General features: G+C 40.9%; 1 protein-coding gene and 1 long non-coding RNA gene across 11 annotated transcripts; both read right to left on the bottom strand.

Annotated features, from left to right (window-relative positions):
* Positions 1–447: 447 nt before the first annotated feature.
* pum2 (pumilio RNA-binding family member 2) lies at positions 448–24,442 on the bottom strand. Of its 10 annotated transcripts, none has more exons than XM_085133829.1 (24): positions 23,980–24,442; positions 22,211–22,574; positions 21,668–21,706; positions 20,505–20,573; positions 17,622–17,727; positions 14,509–14,696; positions 14,244–14,416; positions 13,702–13,999; positions 13,521–13,614; positions 13,296–13,403; positions 13,001–13,146; positions 12,438–12,558; positions 12,065–12,205; positions 10,728–11,033; positions 10,404–10,631; positions 9,935–10,202; positions 9,595–9,724; positions 9,320–9,454; positions 9,048–9,185; positions 8,714–8,839; positions 8,360–8,431; positions 7,322–7,443; positions 3,908–4,100; positions 448–3,059 (listed from the first exon to the last, which is right to left on the bottom strand). In XM_085133829.1, the coding sequence occupies exons 2-24, from the start codon at positions 22,559–22,561 to the stop codon at positions 2,928–2,930; spliced, it is 3,684 nt and encodes a 1,227-aa protein (XP_084989955.1). In that variant the 5' UTR covers positions 22,562–22,574; positions 23,980–24,442; the 3' UTR covers positions 448–2,927. The 10 variants fall into 10 exon arrangements, with proteins under 10 accessions (XP_084989955.1, XP_084989957.1, XP_084989956.1 ...); XM_085133831.1 differs by having other exon boundaries at positions 9,326–9,454; XM_085133830.1 differs by having other exon boundaries at positions 10,728–11,030.
* LOC146501763 (uncharacterized) lies at positions 4,102–7,315 on the bottom strand. The gene is made up of 2 exons (XR_014869562.1): positions 6,863–7,315; positions 4,102–6,830 (listed from the first exon to the last, which is right to left on the bottom strand). It is a non-coding gene; the product is annotated as an uncharacterized LOC146501763 (long non-coding RNA).
* Positions 24,443–24,539: the final 97 nt, after the last annotated feature.

Below are 24,539 nucleotides of genomic sequence, written 5' to 3'. Positions count from 1 at the left end.
GAGATAAATGCCAAGATATCTTTAAGTCATTCAGCACTTCATATGTGACGAGGAACATAAATGTAATTTTTGATTTACCACAAAGCTGATGAAGAAAAATACAGGAGAGGTACAAGTTCCCTTTTAACTTCTGTTCCAGCTGCTGCGTTTTCAGTGAAGTGAAAGCTTTTTAATTGTTTTGGAAAGCAGAAATTAATGTTAATCTTTCCAACACAGTCTGGCACATACTGATACAAGTGGATGAGGGCGTACCCCGCCTCTCGCCCTATGACAGCTGGGATAGGCTCCAGCAACCCCTGCGACCCTGAAAAGGATAAGCGGAAGCAAATAGATGGATGTAAACCAACTTTTAGACACTTATTTCACCATTAGTTTAAAATCCAGTGTCTTGAAATGATTAAGAAATCATTAACATATGAGGTTGGAAAAAAAAAAACTCGGCAATAATTAAGGTCAAATGTTAGAAGAACAGTTTAATCGTACAATGTCACAATTCTGCTTCGAAAAAGGAGTTCGTTTTCTTCATCTAACATCTGGAAATGTACATAAGGCCACCTGAAAATGTACATGACTTTGACAGTGTGACAAAACTCATATGTTCATATTTATATAATTGACAATATTTTACATTGCTTTTGCTTACAAGGTAGTAGCTGTTTCAAAATACAGCACTCTTCTGTACAAAAATAATTCTCGTCATATCCTGTGAAGTTTCCATGGTAGCAGAGAGGACTAAATGCAGCCTCGATTTTAGTACAGAGTGTTTCTTTTTTTCCTTTTTCTTTTTTTTTTTTTTTAAACTGTCACACATCAGAAAGACTATCAACAGTGGATGTTACAGCTTCAGTACAAATAGAGGCTGGCCCAGAACAGATTTAAAAACAAAAACCATGCCAGATTGTGAAGCCATTAAGTTTTCATTTCCTTTAAAATAACACTTGATCAAATAAAACCTGTATACATTATATTCAAGGGGAAAGGAGTGATGAATATACACACATCTAAATGCACATTAGCCTTTTTCTCCCCCCTCCAAAGGAAAAAAAAAGAAAGAAGAAAAAGTGTAAAAGACATCCCATTTACAGCATAAACGTTTACAAATGTACAACTGTACAGACAAATAAAAGCATCACTACAAATTTAGAGCAAGGCCTGTCAAACACCACAACTAGACTTTTTTTTTTAGTGAAACTAATAATCTTACACTTATTAACTGCACATATACTACATTTATTCTACAATTCATATGAAGCAAAGAAGCCGTCACTACGAGCGTTACAGGTGAATTGTATAGCTTTTGATGGCCCCACCGGCCTCCGCCAATCCACTTACATACCCAAAGAAAAAAAAGAAAAAAAGAAAAAGGTTCTTTAAGCATCCCTTTCTTCAGCTACGTCTAATTTATTTCACCTCAGATGTACAAAACTGACCAAATTCCAGAAATAATAATAATTTTTTGGACTGCTCTGACCTTCAGGCGGTGGGGGTTCCCATCACTGCTGCAAGCCCCTCAACCAAAAAAAGAGCAACAATTTTCTCATACATAAAGATGCTATACATTGCTCAACTACTTCTACACAAGAGATGATTATTCAGTACATAAAGATACTGTTTTCTAGGGCAGTGTTCATCTCAAACTACAAGACAGATAAGATGTTACACAAAACATAAAGGAAAAAAAAATCATTCTAAGGATTAAAACCTATTACAGCATGCCAACGTGTACCCCACTCCCACCCTGCTATCCCTGCAAAAAGCCCCACCCCACCCCACCCCACCCAAAGCTATGGTCATTTTATGTTAATATTAAACCAGGTCATACGCCCGCTGTACAACCAAACCTCATGCTCTGCTTCTTTAAGTTAAATGGTAGCGTTTTACTTCCTCCTGCATAAAAAAAAAATAAATCAAGTGATCGCCTGCATGAGGGGAGAGTAAGACGGCTCAAATGGTGCTCGGTGGATGTAGCAGCTCAGTCTGTCAGTACCAAAACATAATGCAGGCCACAAGCTGCTGGAGTAACCAAACATGCACACACTCCCGCAAAGGGTGGGGGAAAAACAAACAAAAGAAAAAACGAGGCAAGAAAAAAAAAAAAAAACCACTGGCAAACGCTACCCTAGAGTAAAGCACCAATCTCCAAACCCCGAGCTGGCAAAGCGGCCTCAAAGACCTCTGGGTGACTGTGGCACGTGACGCATAGTACTCGCTTGTGGATGGAAGGATTTCTGTCCATCCATACTATGTGATGCTATTTGAAAACTAATCCATCAGCTGCTTTGGCATGGGAAAACACTTTTTTTTTCCTTTTTTTTTTTTTTTTTAAACTGTGTGTGGGATAATATACAAATATTATAATAAATTGCCTAAGCTTAATAAGAACAGCTGTCTGTTTACAAAAACAAATGGAATCGTGTTTTAAAAGGATCACTCAGTTTAGCCTTTATAAAGTCACTTGCTGGTGTTAATTGTAAGAACTGTAAATTTCAGCAAATGTGTAATAATTTCTTTTTCTACAGAGAATTTACAAGGTAAAAAACTAAATGTACAAGATAATATGAAAACCAGTCAAATACATCAATTACATCATTAACAATGGGCTTGTGCTTTACCCAGGGAAAAAAAAAGAAAAAAAAAAGGAGAAAAGAAAAACAAATATGAATAAACAGCCTGCTGACTGTGCGCCCCCTGGGGGCCATGCTGGGGACCTGCACCAGGGGTGGCAGAGTGGCAGGGGTCAGTTGTCACAGCGTTCTTAGGTGAAGTTGACTTGTCTTGTTTTTTTGGTAACTTGCCCCCCCAAATGATGGGATAACAGAGGGCGTCAAAGGCTAACCCCTATGGCTAAGGAGCACATCTCAGACAGAACGGGGGGTTTGGGGCTCCTACTCCTCCACTTGTTCAGAGGACCTGGGATGTGAATGTGACTACATCAGACCATTCGCGGGACCGCCGATTGGACCCAGTTCAGATCCACTCTTCATGTAGTACTTCTCTAGCTTGGCTAGAATGTGCTTCCCGTAGGTGTACTTACGCAAAGTGGCAATGTGAGGCCGGATCTAAATAAAGAAGAGAAGAAGATAAATGCATTTAAAATCTGAAGAAGCTCAAATGATTTTAAATTTGGAAGTAGGGGTAAAGAATGAGCATGCTTTTTAATTATGGGTAGCATAATTTACAAAATGCATATCATGTTACATTAAGTAAGTCTTGAAACTGCTGATGGAGATTGTGTATGTAAAAGGGTTACTCAATTCATGAGTTAAGTGATTTTCTTGCAGTAGTCTACAAAATTTTCTTATTTTTGGAACCACAGGAGTCGCCCCCTGTTGGCCAGCAGAAAGAATGCAGATATTTTGGCACCCACGCTATACTGTTCTTTAAAAAACAAAAACAGCACTAACTAGTCTGATGTCAACACAAGCGCCTTGACAGAAGCCTGCACTGATGTACAAAAAGAGTAATGTAAAATATGTAAACAATGGACACAATGCTGGCAGATGGATATGGAAGTGCACGCCCTAGTTATTACTTTGTTTTCATGCAAAATACAATCGCTGTACACATAATGGCACTGATAACATGACTAAAAACAGGTCTTTCTGGTCATATTTCACATATCAAGGGTCCTTGAAAGCACCAATGCAGGCACTTGTTTTAACTTGGGCTGTTTCATGATCTGAATGAGCTGTGCAACGCCCTGGATACCACTGATAAAACTTAACAGTTAAACTTTTACCAGCCAAGTCGATTTGACCACTTGTCAGAAACTATGGACATAAACAGATTAGACTTTTTAAGCTTTGCTAAACCTTACAGAACACTGATAGAATTCACTGGATCAAATGGACCACGATCCACCCACTATCATTAACACTAACATGAGCACATTTAGTAGGCGACTCACCTTGTGCATGATGATTTTACGCTGAGCAGGTTCTGCCATGTCGATCATTCTTTGGACAACGTAGTTGGCGTACTGGTCTTTCATCATGGTGTACAAGGCGCTGTGGGGCCCGTCTTTCTGGCAGCACACTTCATCTATCAGCAGAGCTCTCTCTGCACGCGAGGAGTGGATCACACACTTCTCCACCACATTACTGAGGGAAAAATAAGCTACTGTTACTCAAGTTTATAACTGAACAGATGGAAGCAGAGAGATGCCAGCATATTAGAATCATTTTCTTTTGTTTTTGGCATCACCTGGTATGTATGCATGTGTGTTAGCAAACTGTAATTATTAGGCACAGTGGACTGGACAAGTGTTCAAACAGCTCAATTAGTTTAAGGTTTTGCTGACCCCAACCGTGAGGCAAGGGCTGGTTGTTAATGGGGTAAACTTGAATTTGGGAAATATAAAGGAGGATTACTATGACCTAGTTTTACACCTGACACGTGCAGGAACAGGTTATGTTTGATAAGAAAACAACATGTACAACATTACCACCTACTGACTATAAAAAATTCCAGATAATCCTCCTCCACTGGACCATCCCAATAACACAAGGTGAGATCTAAAACCTGCAGGACACCGGCCTTCGGGGCCTGGAATTGCCCATCCCTGGTCTAAGCCCTTTGTCTATCAGCTTACAATCTACCAGAGACAGGTTTTTAGGAGAGGGGACCACTATTCCCAGCTTAATTTTTTTTTCCTGTTGGCTAACAGGATCAATTTTAGAGTTACACAGCAATTTATTCCTAAAGCTGAGAACATTTATTGATTTGAAATCCACTTTTTCCAAAGAACTTTATGAAACACAAAACTCTAAACATATGCAATGATGGCCCACTGAGACAGTCTTACCGACTGCTCCATGTTACACTACAGAGGATATTAGTCATTTACACATTCTTACAGCACTTTTCTAAAGTTACAAGGATCATTTTTCCCGTTAAACACTCATACACTTGTATAGTGCTGTTTAATTGCAGTAGTTATGTTAAGTTTGTGAGCATCTTATTTTTTCCTAATATTACAGCTCATCTATTAAATGTATAAAATATACCACTCTGCTGCCAGCAGACGTGTATTTTTACAAATTGGCTGCACACACCACCATTTTTAATGGTAGCAAGACTGGAAAACCTTGTATTGCGAAACAAGTAGATAACCACTTTTGTTTAACTACAGGAACTGAACGTGGAAGTCGTTTTGTGGTACTGGCTCCCAGTAGAGGATTTGTCCTCATCTTTTGGCATCTCCCTTTAAAGATCCCCACAGTGGATCATCTGCCTCCATCCTTTGTCCCACATATTCACAATTATTGTGAGCCATGTAATTACCGTAATTGTCGGGCTATAAGCCGCTACTTTTTGCACAAGCTTTGAACCCTGCGGCTTTTAGTCAGGTGCGGCTTTTCTATGGATTGTCCATGATTTTTGTGATATCATAAGAGGATTTGTTTTGTTTGTTCCGCTGTTGTACGGCACTACGTTGCCTGGCGGAAGGATCGGGGTTCAAGAGTGGTATGTTGGTCACATGTCCGTCCGCCAGGCAACGTAGTGCCGCGAAAAACAAACTTCAAAGTAGCGCTATGCGTTCAGCGGGAGGCGTGGATGATGAGCGGCGATAAACTTGCGAAAAGCAAGTTATGCCCAACTCCACCAGTGGATTCTGACAGCGTGTAAAAGTGTGAAAACATCCACGATCACCAACGGATTTCGAAGGGCTGGACTGCTGCATGATGGAGAGGAGGACACCGCCACGGCCCTTCAGAGGGTGTTCGACTCTGACACTGACAACGAGGATTTCTTTGGTTTTGAAAGTGACAACGAAGGAGAGAAGCTGAGAGTGGATGACAAAACCATCCTGAGCCTGTTCGTTTCCGACACTGGAGAAGATTACTTTGGTGGTTTTAGTGCGCAGGAAGAAGAGAAAGATGGTGGTGAATGACTGACTTTTCTTCTTGTTAAAGCCGTGTCACTGCACCTGAGCCTAAAAGGTAGGCCGAATCTATTTTTCTGGTGTGCTGTAGGTTATTGTTATGTACTACTACATTTGTTACTCATTTATGAAGCACAGTACATGTTTCGTACTTGTAATTACCAGTACTTGTACATATACCTAAAAAGTTATGCAAATATGTACCCATAACTTGTTTTTCAAAATATTAATAAAAGGGGTGTGTCTCCAAACAGCCATCTCTTTCCTGACAATTCGCTTTGTGCATATTCTCTTACATATGATAAGTCAACATTGAAACACCTGCGGCTTTTAGTCAGGTGTGGCTAATGTATGTACAAAACAGGATTTTCCCCTGATTTTAACTTGTGCGGCTAATATTCAGGTGCGCTTTGTAGTCCGGGAAATACGGTAAATAACTCAAACTTAAATAAATTAAAGGTAAAGTCGGCCTAAAGTCATGTTTGCTCACTGACAAACACATCACATCCACAAGCGCAAAAACCAATATGACCGCCATAACAACTCGTGCAGACACATTTAGTTCAACATAGACTTGTCTTTTAAAATATCTACTTGCCTAATGTACTCGTATTAAGAAAGCACTTTTCTATTCTTATGGATCACTCAAGGCACTTCACTGCATATCTCATCTTAACGAAGCATTCAATCATAATTTTATGCTATACACTTCAAGCACTGCACCTGCCTAAAATGAATATCTTCAGAGTGTGAGAGGAAGCTCGAGGAAACCCATGTAAGCACAGGGTGAACTTACAAACTCCATACAGCAAGGCCTGAGCCAAACCGGAGATTCAAACTAGGAACATTCTTGTTGTGAGGTGATAGCAGTAACCACTGTAAAATCATGCCACCGCCTATATATTACAAAAGAATTTACTCCAAGCTAAGCAAATGGACACTTGCTCTGGACAATCTCTGCTTTGAAAACAAAGAAACCTAAAATTCAGCATTCCCATCCTACTCGACTCAAGAAAGATCTAGGTTATGAACTGCCTAAATTATCTCTTATCAGGCCCAAACGTGAGTCGTTAACCTGCATGTTATAAACCTACTATTAACCGGTTTTTACAAATGTAAACACTCGAAAGATGTAGCAGAACAACAACAGCGTATCGACTGATCTTCAGATGATATGCATCAACTTATGTCCCTTAGTTATGCTAGTGCAAATCACTCACATCTCTGTCCTCACACCAGCAGAAGTGTGAAGAAACACAGCTGCTCTAATATTGACAGTAATGTGAGTGCTTTCCCTCCCACAACAGAATATTTATTTATTTTCACAATCATTTCATACGAAATGAACTTTAGAATATTCACCGTCTGCCCTGTTAATGTCAAAATCCGCAAACAATATACAGCCCACTCTTAATCCATACAGACTGCTTAGTTTACCTTGCAAATTTATGCTGGCTCAGGACAAGAACCTTCCCGCGCACCTCTGCCACTATCTTGCTCTTATCTTCTGGTCTGCCATGCTCCAAAACATGCTGAATGACGTAGTTACCATACTGATCCTGCAGGAGGCAACAGAGGTGTAAGGACAAGGCAAAGTCATCCCAACAAGATTAATCACAACAACAAAAAACAAACAAACTGTGAGATACAACTGAACATGATTGATACTCATGCACTACTTTTCCCCCCCATTGGCCTCGATTGATAGGGTAATCATGCAACTCTACAATGATTGGCCGATGAATGAGCGACACCCCCATTTGTAGTATTTCGAATACCCTTACGTCATCACTGCGGAAGGTCAGACAAAACAGATGCTGCTGGTTTGTGTTGCTGACCAGGAAACACAACCAATAGCATCTTTGCCCCTTCAGAAACGGGTGATAGACAGTTACGGGTGTAATTTTAGTGCGGCAAGATGGAGACAAAAAAAAATGAACTGACCAAACAACAAATAACGCCACTCAACTGCCAAGCTTGTTAAAGTGGTAATTTGTTGAGTAGGTAATGCGATCTCCACCTTTAAATTTGAAGTATTTGCCTCCCAAACCATTTTCTGTCAATCTGTTTTAACATGAACTTGCATTATGTTGGTTTTTAAACACCATTTCTGAACTATTTGGTTATAAAAGAGTTTCAAACTCCTAGATTTGAATCAAACAATTATAATTTTAGCAAAATGAGAATTTAAAAAAAAAGGGAAAAACAGACTGATCAAAAAAATGCTGCAGGCAAAAGAGGGATCATCAGACAGCAGATTAGCATCTCCCTAAATCCTCTGGCATAAAGCAAGAAGGGAGGAAAAAGGAAGAACAGGCAGCTCAGTGGGTTAGGAAAGGACCATAAGGGTTGGGAGTTGGAAAACTATCTAAATGTTAAATTAGATTCTTTACAGAAGAAAAGATTAAAAAAAAATAAAGAGGGAAAAAGGAAGTGAGCACAGGGACATCCGCGATAGAGGCAAATTGCTCTGACCTTGAACAGTGCATCACGGGACACTGTATAATATGTTTTGGGTGTCATCTCCAATGAAACGCCTTGATATTTCTAGATGGAATAAGTGAGGGGGGCAGGGTGGATGTTTAAATAATCACATATGTCAGATGTAATGTCAGCTAACAGCACAATTACATTCATCCTTACACTTAGCAGACCACAACTACACAGGAACAATGACAGGCTAAAAATATGAAATGTTCAAACATGAAGGACGCATGCAAATACGTGACATAAAATGATAAATGTCAACAATGATCAGTCGCAGCTAGCAAAAATAAGGTAGTCAGCATGAAGTTTAAAATGGGACAGAGAGGAAACTGATGTGCACACCTGGCCCAGCTGTTCAGAGTGCTGATGAAGTTCTTCCAGGATGGGCAGAGTTTGCTCCTGGGTGCAGTGCTCCAAGATCCTTTGGATAACTCTGCAGCCATAGGGGTGTGTGGAAAGTACAAAAACCTAGAAAATAAAAACAGTGCTTATTGTACCATGTAGTGAAAGAACATCAGAGGATTTAGATATTAATGCAACCCTACAGCTCAAAAAAAAAGTCTACAAAAAATAAACCATACTGAATGGTAGTTACGTTATAAGGCAGCTTATTATATGGCAGCTATTTTAAAAAACAAAAACAACAAAAACTAAAAAAAACAAAAAAAAACCCCACCTGTCCCTGGAAGGCATCAATAATGAACTGAAGAGCCTGAGGCTGGACACATTCAATGCACTTCTGTACCACATGGTTCCCATTCTGGTCTTTCACACACTTCAGCACATGGCCATCAAGCTCACGGACAATGTCGCTCTAAGTGGAAGAAAAATGATATCAAATTATATCGTAAAAAAGACCGTTTAAATCAAAGCATTTAATATGAAGGACGAACAAAATGCTTTTCAATAGAAAATAAAACTGTTATAAAGAAGTGAACTCTCACTTACAATTACCTGCTGGTCTGAGGAAATTGACTCCAGGGCTTTCTGAATGACCCTGCAACCATACATCTGCAACGCCAGGGGAAGAACGTGTCCGCGGATACGGGTCGCTAAAGCAAGTTTCTGTTCTGCACTTCCAAACTGAGACAACATAAAAAATATATTATATATACACCGGAATCTATTACAATATGAGAGTAATTTATTATAAATGGAATTGAGTTTAGTTTATACTGTGCAGTTACTCAAAAGACACATGGATGAACTTTAACACTCCCAACCTCAAAGAACTTTTGGATGACATAATTCCCAAATACATCAGTCATCAGTTGGTATGCTGCTTGCAAAATCTCTCCAAACACCATCTGTCTCTCAGCAGGAGTGGCCCTCTCTAGCTTCTGCTGGATAAATCTAGATTGGAGAAAGCAGGGAACAATTAAAAAGACACTTCAAAGAGTGGACTCATTATAAAAAGTGTAACACTGCAATGCAGTTTTTTGCATGTTTTCTTTTTTGGCTAAGGCTTAAATTTATGAGACCTAAAAGAAATTCATTATTTCCCAAAAGCCTATATATTTAATTTTGCGGTGGCATTTTCAAGCATTAAATTAGGTCTGTCACCTGGATCCGTGCTGGTCTTGAGAGAACTCCACCATGTGTCCAGGCAAGTCACGGAGCTGGAGGTTTGGAAAACGGTTGTTCCTGAAGTCTTCCAATAGGCGGCTGCGTCCAGATGGCATGACATCAGAGCGGCTGTAGCGGGGCCGTGAGGGAGGGAACAACTGGCTGCTGGAATTGAACAGACTGGACGTGCCGCCTGTGCTCCGGTATTTGGCCTCAGCTCCGGGAGCTGCAGAAATGTAACGGCCACTGCCATTTGTCAGGCCACCTAGGATTAAATAAGACAGTTTTTAATATTTCATTTACAAGCATCAATTTCACTGAGGGTGCCCCTAACAGGGGATGACAACTTAAAGTTCTATTCTATTTAAGTCACATCCTCACTTAAGAACAGGCTCAAGTGCTTCTTTATTTTCTACCGCACAAGCAACATTCGACCAAAAGGTAAACATCCCTTCTTTAGGCTTACCTAGGTGAAGGCTGGAAGAGGATCCATGGGAAGAGGGCAAAGATGGTGGAGGAGTGAGTGGGGAATGACCTGGTGTAAGGCCAATGGGGCTGGGTGAAGAGGAGTAACCCAGGCTGTTATAAAACGGCTGCCCAATGGGAGTTAAACTGCTGCCACCTCGTTTGTATAGGTCAGAACTTGCCAACAGGGAATCCCTGCGGGATACACTGCTACTGGTCGAGCTGGATACTGAAAAATCATAAACAAAGCACTTTTAGAACACAAAACTTAAATTTAACACAAGACCATTTTTCTCTCCAAGCAGCACGTTGTTTAGCCACTGACCAGAAGAGCCAAAACCCCCAAGAGCAGAGCCCAGGCCAACGCCAAGAGATCCGCCGGTGCTGCTGAAGCCCAGGGAGGAGCTTGGGGGTGGTGGGGCAGCAGAGGTGTGAGAGAAAAGAGAGCTGCTCTGAGAGGTGTTGGGGACTGATCCAGATCCGTAGAATGAGCTGGAGGGCAGGCCGCTGCTGGGTGGAGGAGCCTGCTGCTGCTGCGGCTGAGGTTGAGGCTGAGGCATGGAGCGGTACAGTCCATTGGCAGGAGGACCAGACATGTTGTTACCGGAGCCAGATGCAGACACTGCTGCTGCTGATGAAGAGAGGTTGTTGTGAGAGGTCAAAGGTGAGGAAAGGTCACATGAGTGGTACTAATCAAGTAAGAATAGAAAGAAGTGGGTGTGCGGGACAGACATTATAGTAGGCATATCTAAGAAGAAGAAAAAATCCCATCTCTATTAATAATACACACACACATATCATTTGCACAACACACCATACAGAAGCATTCATTAAGTTATCATTTTGAGAAGAGGACATCTATACAAATCAGATCGCTACATGTGCGCATGCAACTGTGCCTACTCAAAACAGCAGATCTGGCAGATTGCTAGAGAACTGCTAAGTGGGTGAAGTCATTTTACAATAGATAAACACAAATGACAAGTTCAAATATAAACAAATAATAAAAAGCAGAATTAAACATAAACATATTCAGCTATTTTTGGGAGAGCCACTTTTGCATTTTAAACCATCAGCGTGAACACACTTTGTAGAAGCTGGGACTTCTTGGCTGAATCATTTTTTCCACCTATATTTAAAGGTTACTGCTTATGTGTGGTGATTAAACTCGGGGTAAGAGGCTTGGGAACGTATTAAAGTAATGAATTTATTCACTAAAATAGCCAAATGAAACATTGCTCAGTGTGTGTTCTCCCCACACGCAGAGTGGAGACAGCAGTGGTAACTGCAGGAGACAAACACTGCGAACAGACCAAATTTAAACCAAACTATGTGATCTGCTTATCTGATCAACGTCACATTTGGTTTTTTGACGGTGTCAGTGGACAAAATAGGAGACATAGTCCACAGGAGATGGAGAGTGATCTTTTTTGAGATTTGAATCAGATAAAATACTGAATTCCAAATAATCATCTCTAATGCAATTAGATTAGCTAAATTTGAGTTATATAGTGCCAAATCACAACAGTTATCCCAAGACACTTGAATGCAATGTAAAAACCCTACAACAAACCATCCACAGATCCCCTCTGAGCAAACAGTTGGTGACACCGGAGAGGAAAGAATTCCTTAATTAAAACAAATGTTTTAAAAAATTCTTACCAGCTTGCGCCGCTGCATGGTTGATAAGAAGTGGAGTTTGGACTAGACGAACAGGCCCACCCAGACCGGTGCGGGCACCAGGGCCCATTACTAAAGCTCCAGTCTGGTCATAGTAAGCTGCAGGGGCCAAAACCTGATAACCTGAGGAAGAAACAAGACACACAAAGAGGAGAGAGTTAGTAATTACAGTTTACTACTACTACACAACATACTTGGAGTGTTGTTAGAAACACTGTTTCAGTATTTTGTAACTACTACTACTCACACACTGTGTACACTTAATGTGAACCAATAAAGGAAAAAAAGATGTATTTGGTTGTGAGTGTCTTTGGCTACATTGCAGTATAGCATAAGTATGAAATGGTAGACCAACCAGGCATTCCTGTGTATGCCAACGCAGGGTTTGCAGCAGCTGCTGCAGCTAAGGATTCCTGCTGGCTTTGCTGGCCTTGCCCAGGTGTAAGAGGTCGCTGGTTGGTTCCAGTGCGCATCACCTGGCAGAAACGGTTAAAAATACTGTTACTGACTTTGTACTGAAAGGGAAGCAATCTCAACTGGTCGTCAAAACAAAAAATAAACAAGTGACTAAATGAGGAACAGCTAAAATATAGCTAACGTGTTTTACCACGACTGTGTGGTTTGATCAGACGTCACGAGTTGCTTGGAAACATAAACAACCAACTCCAGGACAGTTCTGAATCAAATGCACAACTGATGGATCGCAGAAGCCCCGCCCACTTTTAACTTTTCGAAATTTTAACAGCAGGTCTTCATGGATGACTCATTTTCAGGGTCATCCTGTCATCATAAACATTCTGCACACGATAACTGGTCACAGACAGATGACTGAAACCAAATCCTGAAGCACATTTTTCATACAATCATACGAGGCCAATGAAGTAGGGAATTAATACTGGTTAGAGAAATTATTCCTACCTGTGGTTGCCCTGGCCCTGGCCCTTGACTGGATGCTTGCTGATTGGCCGAGTGATTGGCAGTAGATGCAGGCTGCTGCTGGAAAAGATTAGCTGGGTACACACCCCAAGGGACGCCGTAGTACTGTGGTGGAACAACTGTGGGGCCTGGAGGAGGGGAGAGAAAAAAAAACACACTTCTGAAGTTATACATTGGATCTGGGCAGCAGATAATCAAGAGTAAAAGAAAGATAAAATAATAATGATCTGTTGGATTTCAATGAGAACTTGCAGATGAACATGTGCCATGTGATCACCTGCAAGCGTTGCTGCTGCTGCCAACCCAGCAGCAGTGTAGGGATCAGCTCCAGGTGGGGCAGCATTAATGATGTAAGGGTTTGGCACAAATGCAGGAGCAAGGCCAGCTGAGTAATATGAGGAAGAACAGCAATATAATTCTCATTCAAAAGTCTATGCAACTCAAACAGAGACAACCTGAGAGACAAAGCAGTTAAACAATACTGCAAAAGAATCTGTCTCACCAAGATGCTGCTGCTGGGCTGCAGCCAGTGCATATTGTTGCTGCTGAGCTGCAGTGAGCTGTTGAACAGTCAATGGATTAGACCTCTGGAACAACTGGAAAAAAATAAATAAATAAAAATCAACAAACTGCTCACAACCTGCAGAGCAAACTACCAAACAGACTTTGTGCATTTAACAGACCTGCTGCTGAGAGTTGTAGTCAAACAATCCAACTGGAGTCCCTGAAGAGTCCACCTGAATCTGATTACCAGCATAGTCAAATTGTAAGGACTCCACACCAGCTTGCTGCTCCATACCGCCCATGTTCTGGGCCTCCTGGTTCTGGAAATCCTCAGCTTGGACCTTGTTTTGGGAGGGGTTCTGCTGTTGGAGAGCATGAGGGTGGTGGTGCTGCCCCATCATCTCCAAACCTGTCTGACTGGGACCCATCCTCTCCACAGCCTCAGTGGGAGAAGCTTGACGGCTTCCAGGAGTTGGGCTAAAAGAACAAAAAAAAACAAGTTACGTTTAAAACGGACCGCCATATTTATACACAACTGTTATTTTGGGGCGAAACAAAAGTCTAAAAACCCTCAAATCAACTTATAAATGTTCATATTTACACAGTCTGGTATTTTAGATTTAGTTTTTGACTGAAAAGCTATATATACTATATTAGAAATAACTTTTTTTTTTTCCATTTTCTACTGGTTAACTTGTATCACTGTAAAAGGAAAACCTACTTGAAGTCTTTACAGTCTCTGTCCATGCCGTTCAGCAGACCTCTTCCACTGGCTTTAGTAGGATCACTCTCCTCTCCCACCTTCATCTCGGGGCTTTTGTCGTCTTCAAAAGGCGACACCTTCTCTTGCGCATCACTTTTCTCTCTCACATCTTGGTCAGCATCTCCTGCACCCTGTGTAAATACGAAAGACAGAAAAACATTTAGACAAAGAAATGCAATCTCCACTTTTGGTAAGATCGATGAGATGCAAGAGTTTGGCTTACATAGCCTCCATTCCTGTAGCGGCCATCCATCTTGTCACCAGGGGACGAACTCAGGACGTACTCCACCATGCTCACGCCGAGACCTCCGCCTTCTGAGCGAGGTGAAAGCACAGAATTGGCATCACCATTGCCATGGAAACCCTGGCCTGGCCGTCGCTGCACCATGATTGGCTGAGACACTGAATGATCTGAACAAAAAGTCGTAATCAAATACAGTGGCAAGCGAAGTGAACCCGTGGAATTACATGTTCTTCTGCGTTCACTGGTCAGAAAATCTGATTTGACCTTCATCTAAATGAAGATCAAATTTGTATTTGCATTTGTATAGCGCTTTTCTAGTCCTTAAGGACCCCAAAGCGCTTTACACTACATTCAGTCATTCATCCATTCACACACAGGCGATGGCAAGCTACATTGTAGCCACAGCTGCCCTGGGGCGCACTGACAGAGGCGAGGCTGCCGGACACAGGCGCCACCGGACCCTCTGACCACCACCAGTAGGCAAACATGGGGTTAGTATCTTGCCCAAGGATATTTGGCATGCAGCCAGGAGGCAGCCTGGGATCGAACCACCGACCTTCTGATTAGTGGCTGACCTGCTCTGCCACCTGAGCTACAGCCACCCACGAGCTGTGGTGGCTGTACATCTGAGTCACAAGTAAACACAAACGTGATGTTTGACCCAAACAATCTCTTATGTCTTTCTTAAAACTTTCGATTGCTGGTAGAAAAAGTAAGGGAACCCTTGGATTTGACAAGTGACTGAACCTCCTGTGGCAGCAGTGATCTCAAAGGTTTTCTGCAGCCACAATCAGGAGGAAGTTTGAGTCATTCTTCTAGAATCGTCTCACTTCAGCCATGTTGTCAGAAATGAATCTCTGGCGTGAATTATCCTCGAGGTCATTCTTCAGCACCTCTATTAGATTAAGAAACTGTGCTCTGGCTGAACCGTTAGACCTTCTTCTTGTAAAAGGACCCTATTATACTTTAGCTCATTTTCAGCCATATGTGAATGGGCACAATGGTCAATGCTCATAATAAACATGGCTATTTCAAATAATCAGCTACGGTTAGTAAGTAATCCCTTAATGCCATACGCTCAGGATTCAGACTGTTCTAAATGGTTAATTTCATTTTTTCCCTACTCTTAGCTCTGTGTGAGGTCACTTAGGCTACGTTCACACTGCAGGTCTTAATGCTCAATTCAGATTTTTGATCAAATCTGATTTTTTTGTCTGCTCGTTCACACTACAAATAAAATGTGACAGCAAACGCGCTCTAGTGTGAACGCTCAAAGCGGCCCGCATGCGCAAAAGAAGCTGTCACACACACAACGCGCTCTGTATAGACCCAGAGCAAACAATATTATTTGACTGATGGCCCTTAATATAAAGACTTCGGACTTCACGTTTCCCAATTTTTGCTTTAAGTTATTTTGTTATTTACATAATAATGTAGATAACCTAATAATTATCCTTATTGCTGTTTTAGAGGAGCGGTGCTTCAAATGATAGTTGCAGATTTCTGTCAGAATCTGCAGATTATACAGTACAAATAAAATGTTCACATTTCTCCAATGTTGTCTTCCCAGCAGTTTCACCGGATGGCCAGGAAACGTTCACGATGTCTTCTCTGGCGCTTCTCTGGCGCTGATAATCGGCGTCTGTCTTGTGTCACAAGTAAAAGACGTCAGTGACGTAAAAGACGGATTTAATGCGACTTGACCATTCACACAGCAGTCGCTTTCTAAAACATCGGATATGTATCGGATTCAGTACCACATACAAAAGTGACCCAGATCGGATTTGAAAATATCAGATTTGTGCCGTTCACACTGTCATAGCATGATCAGATATGGGTCGCATAGGGATTTGATGCGCTTTCGCCTGCAGTGTGAACGTAGCCTTAGAGCAGATGTGCTTAATATGGTCATCTCATGCACATATATCTGGCTGCAAGCTCAGCAGCTCCACTCACCTGCTGTTCTAACCTTCCGTTTACGAGGGACAACCAATCAGATAAATGTAGGATAAAAGGGACAAATTAGATAAATGAAGCATAATTTGAACTCAGGCAAAGGAAGCGCAGGCTTTACTTTGCAGTTTAGCTACATCATTCAGTACTGCAGTAGTGCTGTGAAGGATCAAAGTACTCCTTTAGCAAATATCAGGCAAGGTTTTATGGACAGCAGTGGCGTTCTAACCAGCGATTTAACTACCCATCATGTCCACGCAGCCTGCAACAATTGTGATTGGCCTGTTCAGTACTGCCGATTCTTCCTGTGCATGTCCAGCTGCTTTTTTGCTGTAGTTTCTTAATTCATCAGTGAGAGAATAACTCATCACTTCAATATAAGGAATAATGATCATAGCATCAATGTAAGGATTCACAAATGTCTGCAAATTCCTGCAGGCAGGTTGTTGAACCTATCAGAATAGATGTGAGGGAATGCAGCAAGTGAGAAAAAAAAAAACAAACACTTGAGCGGGAATTAAAGACGGGACAAAAAGCCCCACCATTTTATTGGTTTCTATTGGATGACTCCGCATACAAATGACCAGGACATAACCACGAGGTAATCCGCACAGAATGTATTTTGCACAAGCGTAAATGCCGCCAATGAAGTCAGGCACTTACACAGGCTACACCACAGGCTTTATAAACACTCACTGCAGAAGTCTAAATCAGTCCTTGCTGTCCTAACTAGGAATGATTTATAGATGGTATTCGTGAAGGGAGATGTTTACCATTTTCTAACATAGCCTTTGGACAATTTAAAAAAAACAAAAGAAAAAAAAAGGGAGAACTAAAAATGCACCATGATATATGTAAAAATAATTGTGTGTGTGCGCAATTTCAACTGGTTTGTTTATAATTGTAACTCAGATGAAGATCTGACCTGATTTTAAGACAAATTCCAAAGGGTTCACTTACTTTTTCTTGCCACTGTATTTATATTGTTCTAATAGTATTTATATTAAAACGTTATAGCTGGAAGGCACCTGTGAAAACTGAGATATTCCATTCCCAAACACATGACTGGAACAGATATCTTAACTACATATGTAATAATTAATTAATTAGAGAAAAGACAAATTTTAAAAGACACTCACGAGATGATCCCCATGCATTGTCTCTCCACTCTTCTCCAAGAAGCATTCCTTTCCTGCCATCTTTGGCCAGCTCATCAGAATCCCAGAGCTTTTTTGCTGGCAAAAGCTAAGAAAAAACATAAACAGCGTTTCTGACTGAGAGCCTTCAGTTTTCAGGCCCCTCTTCTGTGGAACCAGCTTCCAGTTTGGATTCAGGAGACAGACACTATCTCTACTTTTAAGATTAGGCTTAAAACCTTCCTTTTTGCTAAAGCATATAGTTAGGGCTGGACCAGGTGACCCTGAATCCTCCCTTAGTTATGCTGCAATAGATGTAGGCTGCCGGGGGATTCCCATGATGCATTGAGTTTTTCCTTTCCAGTCACCTTTCTCACTCACTATGTATTAACAGACCTCTCTGTATTGAATCGTATCTGTTATTAATCTCTGTCTCTCTTCCACAGCATGTCTTTATCCTGTCTTCCTTCTCTCACCCCAACCGGTCGCAGCAGATGGCCGCCCCTCCCTGAGCCTGGTTCTGCCGGAGGTTTCTTCCTGTTAAAAGGGAGTTTTTCCTTCCCACTGTCGCCAAAGTGCTTGCTCATAGGGGGTCATATGATTGTTGGGCTTTTCTCTGTATCTATGAAGCGCCTTGAGGCGACATTTGTTGTGATTTGGCGCTATATAAATAAAATTGAATTGAATTGAATGGTGTAGAAAAGCATTTGCATTTATGATTCCAAACTGCGAATGCAAAGGGAGACGTATTTTCGACTCCGTATGTGAATGAGATGTTTGAGAACAGAATGTTTTGAGGCCAAGTTAAACTCACTAATAATTAATTGGCATAATTGGAAGATATCAGGAAAAATCACTTAATTGAACAAGCTGCAATAACGGTTTAGACTGTATTTGTATACAGACATGGGGAGTGACTGACTACCAATTCATAAGAATTTTTTATTGACATAGGATTCAAATGTTAATTATTTAGTGTAAGTTGGACCTAATTACCCATTATAGACACCAATTACCTATAATTGGGGCTATTACACTCAAGACCTGAGCAACTCTCGGTTAACTTCAAGTCAGTTCAATAATGCTTTTCTAAAGAATCCGTACAGGTTTTCTGCTTCAGACTCCTCTTAAAACAGATTAAATTCTAACTGGAATCTTTTTCCCCCTAGAGTGCACCGGCGAGGCAAACAAGTCAATGACCCAATCCACACTGCCAGGAAAAAAGGCTGGTTGAGCTTGAAGATTTCTAGGAAAGTCGTGCCAAGTTTTATGACCATTGTTAACAAGATTTTTCATTAGTAAGAAAGTCAATGCTGCAACTGATGCTTTAACCAAACACCAAGTGAACAATTTATTTGCTTAAGTGAACCGGCTATTTTAGTCTTCTTGTTTCATAAAATGAGAAAAACACTCCTATACAACACAGTTTTACCATCACTGTAGAGGACTGCACATAGATTTACACGCAGCAGCCTGGGGGGTGGGGGGTCTGAGACATAAAATATGAGAAAATGTAACTACATCAGTGTAGCAGACAAAAAAAGCTTTCAGAAAACCCTTTATTAGGAAAACAAACATTTAGTGTTGTTCAGTTGTTTCTGTATTGTGCATATGCTTGCTGACAATAAGACAGGGACAGGTGAGGGTTTAATGGATTTCAATCAAAGGTAAGATGAACTAGTTTACAATAAATCTGTATTTTAAAGACTCGGTGGTGGTGGTGCAAACATTGATGCTTTAAAAATAGTTCAGCATTTCTATAGTTTCTCTAGACATGGTTTCACAGGACTGAAGATAGACATACTTAAATCTGGCCTCTGTAAAATAGCAACCTACGGATGTGTACAGTCACTTTTCAATTCTAGAGCGTAGGGCTGGGCTATATCATACCGTTCACAGTAATGCCGGTGTAATTTTGGGCAATGATAGGAAAATGAAATATCGCGATAGAATATGGGTTAAATGCGCATGCGCAGTGCTTATGTTTACATACGCACATGGCGTATGTAAAGAATGAGAATGAGCGAAAGTGGATCATTGAATAAAACAGATGAACCAGAATTGGTTTGTAAAAATGCTGCAACTTCAGTGGTGTGAAACTGGTTTAGCTTTCGTCCATCAGATACGCAACAAAGCACTATTTTTGGTAGAGCATGCTAGCGGGCCGTCGTTATTACCGTGTTGTTTGGAAAATACGGCACACTTAAAATCAATCCTTTGATTTTTCTGAAAATCGACAGTGCGCCTTATAATCCCGTGTGCTTTATGTATGAATTCTGGTTGTGTTTACTGAACTCAAAACGATTTTGTCATACACGGCGCTCAAAAATCTGTCAAATGTTTTAGTACGACTTTGCTAAGCTACGAACCCGCACCGCTTGATGGACTGTCAGAGCATTACGGCATTAGGCAGGTGCCTCGCGGAGTGATACGTACTGTGCTTCAACATAATATTACCGTATTGTGTGTGTATAACCTCTTTTTAAGTTTTGTGGATATTATACATGGTTATGCTGAGGATATGTCGGCCAATTTCCACTGGAAATGCCTTTTGGTTAAACTGTCAGCAAGGAATTTGCACTGTTACATTTATATATAACTTTAATGCACATAAAAAACAGCTGCTTGTTTAAGTGAAAATACATTGATGGGATTTTTTGCACTAATAAAGTTGTGGAGTTGTAAAGTATATTGTCTAGTGTCAATTATATCGTCAGTTATATTGTTATCGCAAATTTTCAAATGTATATCGTGATAAATATTTTTGGTCATATCGCCCTGCTCTACTAGAGCGGCGGGGAAAGAATAAAATAATTAAATAATAATCACAGAAAACTGTATAAGAGTGAGGAGAGTGAACAATATGCAGACAAAAACTGTTCTTACCTCTCCCATCCCCCTCGACTCCAAAGCAAGAGCTTGAAAATCATAGTTCATTTCATCCACTGCACGGACCTGAGACAGATTTAAAGAAGGAAAAAAGGTTTTTCATGAACATTTTAAATTAAACAGCACTGATTTAACAAAACTGTAAAATTGTACCTGCAATGCTAAAGAGTGCTTGTTGTAAGAATATGTGACAATTCAATAGAATACATAAACATTCATAGCAAAAAACATTTATTCTTTAATCTGTGCAATTGTTTTTACATTACGTAACATTCCGGTTTTGTGAAATAAGCCAGACATGAATTATGACTTACACAGCATTTTGAATATGCTGTTAAGCCAATAAGAGACTGTTTTTTAATAAAGTTCTCTTACATGAAATCCCAAAGCAATTAGTCCTGACTGTTCGACTTATGTTAAGGTATCTGACATGATCATTTAGCTTTGGTTATTGCATGACCGCCCCCCGTCCCACTATACATAATGTGTTAAGGAAAACTGAAAATAAAAATCTGAGCAGGACCTTTTTAAAAAAAACATTTTTAGACTAGGACCTATGCAGAGCTAAACACAAAAAAACATTTGCACAGACTACACATGATTTATAAAGAGAGGCAATTACACTTGCTCTTCTGCAGGGCACAATGACTTGCTTGCATGAAACAGAATAGTTTGAATGAAGTTTGAAAGAAAAAAAAAAAATTAAATAACCTAAACACGAGACGGGGCTTTGTATGTAGCAACAAAAAAAGCTGCAGAGCAGCTTAAACTACTGTTGAGACAGGATGTGAGGTGTGGCTATTAAATGACAACACAAAGACGGGTTTTGAAATTAAAAGAGGATTGGTTTCCAGTGCACCATTGGCTTAACATTACTACAGACAGATTATAGACATTTCTCAATATATGGTCAGCAAAAAAGAAGCCACAGCTGTGGGAAAATATCTCCATCCATATCAGTATGCTGAGCTGTCCTAGTGAAGCCATTTCTGGCCAACTACATGTCAATACTCCTTATTAATCTGATCCAAGTACCACGCAACTTTATTTATTTTCCTTCAAAATCACATTTGCGTTTTAGAGAAGCACCTCCAAGTCTGATCCAACAGTGTAGAATAAAACCATGAAGCCTCTTAGACCACTAATGGAAGAAGACTTACTACGCTGCTTTGATCACTGAAAGCCCCGAGTGCAGCAGTCTGTAGGTGCAGAAGGGGAATAATTTGAAGGGGAACAGAATTAAAAGACAAGCTTTCTTCATTAAAGTTTAATTGCAGCATTTATTTCATTATTTAATAACCACACTTTCTATTACAACTCTGGCTCAGTCAACATGGTGAGACTCACACCCCTGTTGTGCTGACACAATGGCCAAAACTATAATCTTGCTGATGTCTGTTGTAAATCAGAAGCAGTGCTATGGCTTTTTAATACTTGTAGTAACAGACTGGTGATCTCTGAAATCTGCACTCCAACCTTCACCTCACGTTTGACTGGGCAAACGGCTGTGGATAGACCTGTCTGTAACTCCAATAATGACAAAGTACTACATTTAAACAATAAACAACAGATTGTTTACTTGCTGTTTATACCAATATAATAATCAGTGAAAATTGAGGACTTGTTCTGTCTGGTAATTATACTAAACTGCACATCACCGCATGCCTTAGCTCAATAAAACAAAAAACAAACCAACTCTTTACCTGATCGACATGATTGGCATCCCCAGTAGGCCAACGATGCTTGCTAGGTGTGCAACTTACAAGCTGCTCCCCAGGCTGCCTCTGAAAGAAGTATCCTACTGTGGCGTCATCCTGAGACCTCCCGCTCAGCGGAGGCTGTGGGGTACCTGGGGTAGGGTTAGGAACCCTGTCCATGCCCTGTATGTGTGGCCCTCCAGGAGCCTGACCAGCTCCGCCAACTGTGGCTAGGGGCCCTCCGCCATGAACTCGGACACCCCCAGACTCAGGAGCACCATTTGCATGCAGCATCCCACCTCTCGTCTCCTGCCAGGCCACGTCATTCATACCTAGGATGCTGCATGGAATGCTCATTCCACGGGAAAGCCTAAAAAACAAAACAAACAGACAAAGTAAGATTTACTCACTGGAATGTATATTTTCTTATTTTAATTTCACTTGCATAAAATTGAAAGAAATCTTATTAGAGGATATAGTCTCTCTGTGTGTCCTGTATAATTACATATAAATGACCAATAAGAAACACTAGGATATAAATGGCTCAGATGTGATTTTAATTTCATTATACAATGTAATGTAGCACACATTACAATGTGGTGTTTACGGCATCATAATTGGCTTTTATGAAAGCCCATGCTATTATAATGCGACCATCGTGGACTTATTAAATCCTCCTTGAGCTTTCAGACAAAAATCAGCTTTTAAATCCCATTAAAGAATCATCCAAAAGAATAATATAATGATAACTAATGCTTTTAATTTTCCTCGATGGGACAAGACTAATTCCCGAGCTGCTAACAACACGCCAGGGATATCGTTGTCTAATTCTGCTTAACTATTTGTGCTACAACAGGTTAGTAATGTTTTGTTAAATTAAAAAGATCGGGCCAAGAACAAAACAAGCGACTGACATCGATGTTGGTGGCTTATAAGAGCAACACCGCTCGGTAACGTTGTCGTTAGCCAAATACTAGCTGGTGACCATAAGACTGGGGATACCAGCAATAAAGCTTCGGCTACCACACAGACATACACGCATAAATGCAAATATTCAGCGATAGCCACGACTGATTTCTGAGATGATGTAACGAGCTTGCAACAACGTATTCCAATTTGAAACTGTTCATTGTGGCACACCAATTAGCAGCTTGGCTAGCTAGCCTAGCCAGCAGCAAGCAAGCCGCTCTAATAATAAGGAAGCTACCTTAACGACTTTCAGCTGGGATTTGCGTAAATGTTTATTTATTTATTAGATTGTGTTTGCTTTGTGGTTTATTGCCTCGCTTCTTTTAATTGTTTACTCCCACCCCCCCCTCATGTATTTCTGCTAGCGGAAATCGAACATGATTAAAGCTAACCATTGGTTCTCTGGAGCTAACTAGCTAGTGCTAACCGCAAAGGGCCCGTTGTGTTTATTATTGGTGAGACATCAAAGAAATTTGCTTAATTCACTGCTGTTTTATAGTCAGCGGGTGGCTTTGCATGTTAAATAGAACACATTTTCTCGACTTATTATCCGATATTCACTGTACACAACACGGTACGGCCATCTCCGAGAGCTAACAAACGCTAATAGCCATGTTGCTGTTGTTAGCTAAAACATCAGCCAAACACTGAGTGGCTAAACAACATGGCCCCCCTTCAAGTTCCAAACAGAGGGGCCTTAACCGCTAAACAAAAGGGGAAATACTCGCACGGCAGCAACCACTTCCAAAGCAGTCCCCTTACACAGCTTTAGATTCGGTTGTGAACAGATGTGAGGGCATACTCACGCGTTGTCGTGTCGAGAGAGGATCTGTGCTTGTTGCACGCCGTCAACCCGATTCTATATTGTTTTGTTTCCTTGGAGAGAGAGCGGTGATTTAGCAAAGCTTGGTAGTCAAAGCTAACAGTTTGTCTACGCTAGTGCCCCCTCCCTGTAAATAGCGTGAACTACGTAGACATGCGTATAACAATGTCAGTGTCAATTTGCCTTCCCATCGTGCCTTTTGAGCACCAAACCCCCTGTGTTAGGCAACCTAATATGTGGTATCATAGAAATTAGTCTCAGAGACACTTCCCCACCCAAAATCACTCTCACATTTCATAGGATAAACTGGCTTAGTTTGAATGAATCCTCATTAGACAGCCGGCTCATGTCATTTTGTGAACAAAAATGCTGACTCAGTAATAAAAGTAGCAAGGCAATGTGTCCGGGAAGCTTATTTGAAAGGGATGTTTCAAAGAAGAAGTACGTGTATATTTATCGTCATCGTGCTGTGATTTTAGTTGATTTCGCCTGATTCTCAGTCGGGTGGATCCTCGTGGTCAGTGACCCCTCCCTCCTCCAACG

Source organism: Neolamprologus multifasciatus, chromosome 15 (assembly GCF_963576455.1).
Source record: "Neolamprologus multifasciatus chromosome 15, fNeoMul1.2, whole genome shotgun sequence".
Classification (NCBI taxonomy): Eukaryota; Metazoa; Chordata; class Actinopteri; order Cichliformes; family Cichlidae; genus Neolamprologus; species Neolamprologus multifasciatus.
Note: the sequence above shows the minus strand (reverse complement) of the source record. Positions and strands in the feature narration are given on the sequence as shown.